We start from the raw sequence: 6000 nt of genomic DNA on the forward strand, positions 1-6000 counted from the left end.
CACACCCTTCTCCTCTGTCCTGGTTGTCCTGGAGACCAAGCCCGAGGTGGGGTTCGGGGTGTACAGCCGGCTGGCATCCACCCTCCCCCCCAGGTTGCCAACCGAGGGCAGGTGCCGAAGCCTCACACCTCCCTTTTCAGACCCGCCTTTGCTGCGTATTTCAGAAGGCCAGGGGGCACCCGAGACCTCCCCGCTCCTGGCTGGCCCAGAGTCAGAACCCCGGCGGGTGACCTCTGGTGGTTTCTTCCTCAGGGTCCGGCTGGATGGCTCAGAAGTGTTCCACAGTGAACCAGAGCCCGGGGAGCTGCCCGGAGGTATGTCCTCTGAACTGTCTTTGTGGGAACCCCCAGTCCTGTGTCAGTAGGACAACTAGGGAGGTGGTGGGAGAGGCCGTCGGGGTTTGGATAAGAGCAGAGAAGTGAGTGAGAAGGGGGTCCAGGAGAGGCAGGAGAACAGACCTGAGTGAGCGCAGACGGGCTCACTTGGAGATTCTGACTCTGCTTCTCTGGGGACAGGTATGTAGCCGTGGAGGGAGAGGGGCAGTTGGGTGGAACCAGGGACCCCTGCTTCCTCCAGCTGGGCGTTTCCGTGGAGAAGGACATGCCTGTGGGACACCGTTCTTAGGACAGGGCTGGCGGGGGGCGAGGGGTCCCACACGGGAATCTCATTGAGAGTTTCTCTGGGGAAGAACATAGGACCCTGGGTTTAGAGAGAAATCTCCTGGCGGGCTCCTTGTCTGGGTCCCTTTTCTCCCTCCTCCGGGTCTGTCCAGGCGTGCCTTCTCTGGCTCTCTGTGGTGTAAACGGCGCTCCTGCACCCCCCCCCCAGCCTGCGCTCTGCTGTCTTCTCTCCCACCGCACTGCCCACCCGTGTTTCTCAGAGAGTCCGCTGTGTGCTGTGTTATTTCTGTGTGTCTCCACACTAGAATTTAAGCTGCGCATGCGCGGGGATCTTTGTCTTATTACCGGTGTATGCTAAGAGCCTGGGGCAGGGTCTGGCCATCGTAGGCGCTCAGTAACCATCCGTGGAATGAATCAGTCACGGTTCTAGCCCCTCGAATCCAGAGCTGGGCGTGGGGTCAGCCCCTACGTGCCTTCCCCCTCCGCCTTATGCTGTTCTCCCAACCAAAGCAGGCACTGGACCCCAGCAGAGGGTTGAGGGGAAGCACGCGGGCCTCCTAGACGATCCCGAGCAGGAAGGCAGCATCGAGGGGGAGCTGGGTGCCCTGCCTCACCCCTCCGCATCCCTGGATGGAGAGAACAGGGGAGGCCGGACGAGAGACCCCATCCTCCTGCCCCTCCCCGGTCCGCTGTTCACGGAAGGGCTCGCCGACTCAGCCCTGGAAGACGGTGAGTGCCTGCCGGCCCCGGCGCCTGGTGGATGCCCGCAGCCTGCACCTGTCAGAGGGCTCTCCCTGCGCATGCGTGAGGAGAGACGGTGCCGAGACTGTGTGACACCCCCCCCCATCCCCACCCCCAGCTGCGCCTGTGACTGAGGCAGCTTCTCCCCGTTGGGAGTCGGGGAGGGGAGCAGCACCGCCGCTCTGTCTCCGGGCCCGTGCCAGGGAAGCCAGCGCCCTTTTTCCCTCCAGTGGAGAGCCTGCGGCACCTGATTCTGTGCGGCCTGCTGCCCGGTCACCGCCCCGAACCTCAGCCCGCCGGGGAGCCCGACGACGGCCTGATGCCTGCGCCTTCTCTCGGAAGCAGCAGCTGGCGCCCCAGGGACCCAAGCGCCCCAGGGCACGGCCCCCCCGGGGGTGAAGGGCCAGAGCAGGAGGACGTGGCTCTCAGTTCTCTGGAACAGCTGCCCCCACGGGCCAGGAATTCCGGGATCTGGGAGTCTCCCGAGTTGGACAGGAACCCAGAGGAAGAGGCTTTAAGCACCGAGGTGGCAGGAAGTTACAAAGTCGTGAGAAAAGGTAACGTACGTCGGGACGTCCGCGTGGAGACGAGTCTTCCAGATGGCTCTTTACCCCGGAAGCCACGTGGGCAGGGGCTCGCGTGGGGTCCTGGCAGGAGACGCTGGTGCCGCACAGATTGGGATCGGACGACCAAGCTTCAGAGCCCGTCCCCTAACGTCTGCATGACCCTTGACAAAATGCTGCGCCCCCCCCCCCCCCCGAACGTGACCGTAGCGCGAGGACGTCCGCACTGCCTGGCACAAGCCAGCTGTCCGTGAGCACTTCCGCTCGGAGTCCTCAGGAAACCATGTGGCTCTCCTCACACCTGACACGGGCCGATGCTCGCGGCCTCGCCGAGGGCCCTGGCAGCACAGGGGTGCATGGCGAGCCGACGTGGCAGGGGGAGAGCACCCTGGCTTCGGGGAGGCAATGGGCAGTGTCAAGCCCAAAGAGCCAAGAGCAGCTAGGATGGGGTTTCAGGACGGCTTTGGGCAGAGCCGTGAGCCCGAGGGACGGAGGTCCCCAGAGCGGTGGGAGGAGGCCTGCAGGATAGAGTGAAGCGTGAAGCAGGTGCTCCGGCCCGGGGTGGGTCCGTCCTCCGCTGCACTTCTCGCCCTATCTGCCCGAGGTCCGCCCCCTCTCCAGGTTTCTGGGACTGACCTTTCTTCTCTGCCCTTCGGTGAACTGGTGGACGGCTTCTCTGCAGCCCCCTGGTCGTCTTCACTGTAACCTGTGTTCACTTTGTTGTCCCTTCTTTTTCACCCCCTGCTGCCTTTGCCCTCCTTCCTGCTCCCCCTCCCCTTCCTGCTCCCCCTCTCCTCCCCTGCTCCCCCCTTCCTTGCTCTCCTCCCCTTCCATGCTCCCCCCTTCCCTGCCCCTGCTCCCCCCTCCCCTGCTCTCCTGGTGTCTGCTGTCGCTGGTGGTGGTGGTAGCGGCAGCTGGTGGTGGCGCTGGTGCGGCCGAGGCCGAGGTGGCGGGCAGCAAGGCTATGCTCCCAGAGAGCAGCCAGTCAGGGCCTGAGCCCGAAGTGGAAGGCGGAGCAGAGACTGCGGGTAATGAGCTTCACCTTGGAGTCAGAGCCGGGCCAGGGCTGTGGGCAGGGCTACGGGGGTGGGGGTAGAGTCTGGCTGTGGGAGTTGAGCCCCGCCTGCAGTCACAGGGTGCTCCCTTTGGACCGGGGAGGAGTAGCACCTGGGGACCGGACCGGGAGAGCCCAGGGGAGTGGGGGGGGGCTGTAGTCTGGAGAATAGTTGGTGCTGAGTCGTGAGACAGGTGGGGAGGCAAACGAGGCCCGGAGCCCCACGTCCTTGGTGTCTCCCCTCTTCCTCCCTCCCGCCATGGCTGACCCCCTGTGTGAGCCAAGGGCTCTGTGGGATCCTGTAGGAGATGGCCATGGGGGCAGGGGGCTGTGTGGCCGTTCATCGGGAGAGCTTGAGATGGGACAAATGGGAAGGAGCCTCCCTGCGTTCCTTTCCCGACCAGCCCCCCTTTCTGCGCCTCCTTCAAGGACTGGGAGGCACCGCCGTCTCCCTAACCTCCACCACTGAGCATCTTCCCTCCCGCGTGGGCCACCTAGAAGGCTTTCTGGAGGAGGAGGGCCTTTAGGGGACGACGGGTGGGCAGCGTGAGGCTAGCGTGCGCTGGGCTTGTGCGTAGGATGGCATCCCGCCCCCCCGGGTCAGCACAGGGAGCACTGGGGTGCGGGAAGTGGCTCCCACTTCCTCTGTATGCGCCTTCTGATCGCCTTCTCTTGCCGCGCGGACAGGGAACTGCTTCTATGTCAGCATGCCGGCCGGACCCCCGGACTCCAGCACCGAGCCCTCCCAGCCCGAGAGCCTCCCTGCCTGGCGGCTTCGGGGAGCCAGTGGAGGTCACGGGCGCCCTCGCCATTCGCCGCCCAGCCTGGCCCTCAGGGACGTGGGCAGCATCTTCCGCACCATCGAGCAGCTCACGGTCAAGCTCAACAGGCTCAAGGTGGGTGGGGTGTGGGGGTTCTCAGGCCTGGGGGGCGCTCAGTCCTTTGTCCCGAGACCCATCGCCCCCACGAGGGAGGTATGTCCTCTGGCCTGGGCTCTCCCGGCAGCCGCCCTGGAGCACAGAGCTGCCCCTGGGCCCAGCGAGGGAGCGGCCCCTTCTCCAGGGCCTGCTGCACGGGACCAAGGTCAGACGTTCCCCTGCTGCTGTCCCAGGACATGGAGCTGGCCCACAGAGAGCTGCTCAGGTCCCTCGCGGGAGAGGCGTCGGGCGGCACCACACCCGTGGGCAGTTTCCATACGGAGGCAGCTAGATGGACAGACAGCTCCCTGTCACCTCCGGCCAGGGAAGCCCTGGCCTGCGACTCCAGAGACGGCCACCAGCCAGGGCCATGCTCAGAGGACGGTGAGCGAGGCGATGTCCTGTGTGTACCCATGGGGGGCGGACACGGGTCCTCATCCCCCCTGAGTAAGTTAAGTCACACCCTCAGCTTCAGAAAAGGATCTTTTAGGGGAAAGCCCACAGAAGCTCCCCTAAAAATGGGAAACCCTCCTTGGATTAGAGAGAGAACGAACCAGGGGAGCTGGTCTCCCTCCGGAGAGCGGCTCGTAATGAGCGTGGCAGCGCAGAGCTGCCCACAGGCTTGAGGCGGACGGACGGATGGTGGGGGGGGGGGGGCAGCAGACAGCCCTTTCCAGGTCCCACGGGAAACTCCATGCCTTGTCTCATGAGCACGAACACCCCCGGGGCGGGGGGCCGAGGGAGGGTGTTCCCTCCCCCTGGGCCAGCTGTTCACCGTCCTCCCCCCCCCCCCACCTCCACAGGTTCCGACGCCCCCCTGGAAGACAGCGTGGCGCCCGTGACCTCGTCCCCAGGACTATAACCGCCCACTCGTGCTCTGGGGACTGGCCCGAGGCAGGGGCACAGGGCAGTGGGAGCCCAGACCTCCGCGCAGTGGAGGCCGTGGAGAACGGGTCTAGCTGAGACCCCCGGGGGCGCCCCGCATGTCGCTTGGTCTGCTCAGGTCCCAGTCAAGTGTCAGTGTCTCCCCCTCCCTCCAGCCGCCCCCCAAGGCCTCTCCTGAGCATGCTGACTGCATCTGAAAGGCCCCCCCAGACACGCAGGTGAAAGGAGGAGTCTCTGTGTAAATGCACTTTCTTCCTCCCTCCCCTCTTCTCAGGACCCTGGGGCTGAAGTGGGCACCCCGCTTCTCTCCTCGGAGTCACTTCGGTTTCCTATAAATACGTACGGGCTGTATGTGCGTCTTGCTTTGTAAAGAACTTTGACCTGTTTTGTTTCTGTTCCTCGGGGCCGGAGGCAGGCCCAGAGGGACAGCTCGCATCTCCTAGTTAACAGGCCAGCTCCGGAGTCAGGGCCCGAGGGGGGAGCCAGACCTGAGCACCCGGGTCCCCATGAGCGGGAGGGTGTCCCAGCCCACGTGGCTTGAGAGCCCAGTCTCTGTGGCCCGAGCAGAGAGCTTCTCCCCGCTCCTAGGACTTGTCCTCTTCCGGGAGTTCCTGACCCCACCTCTGTGCACCCTTCCCCACCCTCTCCCTAGAGAAAAACCAGTGTATTCGGTACGGCCCTAAAAACCAGGCCCAGGAGGTGGGGGCAGGGGGTGTGAATGCTGGAGTGCCCGCATTAACCCAGGACCATCGCAGGGGCCACAGCAGCATCGGTCGCTCACCCCATGCCAGCCCCCTCCCTGCGGACCGATAGAATAGACACACTGTGCTAGGTGTATATATACATATATATATAAATATATATATAATATATAAAATATAGAGATGGAAATGACTGTTTTCCTGTTAAAATAATGTATACTCTTATTTTCTTTCTCTCATGGTTAAGATTTTTTTTTTTTTTTTTTTTTAAGAAAAGTTAAATATTCTTCAACTGTGGTGGTGTGTGTGTGATTTCTGGAACTGCTCTGGTAAAAGATACTGTGGTTGTTCTCAGGATTGGGTGGAGGACACAGAAGGCAGCCCCCACCCCTGGCATCAAGCCCCCAGGCCCCACTGTGGCCAGAGACCCCCCCCCCCCAAAGCTTCCCACGTGTGCTCACTGAGCCGCCATCGGGCAGGCTAAGTTCTAGGGCCCCCACGGGCAAAGCGGGAAAAGAC

At 63.4% G+C, this 6000-nt stretch overlaps 1 protein-coding gene across 6 annotated transcripts in view; it reads left to right on the top strand.

Annotated features, from left to right (window-relative positions):
• ARHGEF11 (Rho guanine nucleotide exchange factor 11) overlaps positions 1–5716 on the top strand; it is an 82129-nt gene extending 76413 nt beyond the window's left edge. For 3 of the 6 annotated variants that reach the window (XM_026485090.4, XM_026485091.4, XM_057314912.1), the window contains 7 exons: positions 253–314; positions 1131–1349; positions 1592–1918; positions 2833–2952; positions 3666–3874; positions 4090–4279; positions 4699–5716. In XM_026485090.4, the coding sequence (XP_026340875.3) occupies positions 253–314; positions 1131–1349; positions 1592–1918; positions 2833–2952; positions 3666–3874; positions 4090–4279; positions 4699–4757 (1186 nt within the window). In that variant the 3' untranslated portion in view covers positions 4758–5716. The remainder of the gene's footprint in view (positions 1–252; positions 315–1130; positions 1350–1591; positions 1919–2832; positions 2953–3665; positions 3875–4089; positions 4280–4698) is intronic. The other 3 variants (XM_026485092.4, XM_026485093.4, XM_026485094.4) reach the window with 2 other exon arrangements.
• Positions 5717–6000: the final 284 nt, after the last annotated feature.

This window comes from Ursus arctos, unplaced genomic scaffold (assembly GCF_023065955.2).
Source record: "Ursus arctos isolate Adak ecotype North America unplaced genomic scaffold, UrsArc2.0 scaffold_2, whole genome shotgun sequence".
NCBI classification, from domain to species: domain Eukaryota; kingdom Metazoa; phylum Chordata; class Mammalia; order Carnivora; family Ursidae; genus Ursus; species Ursus arctos.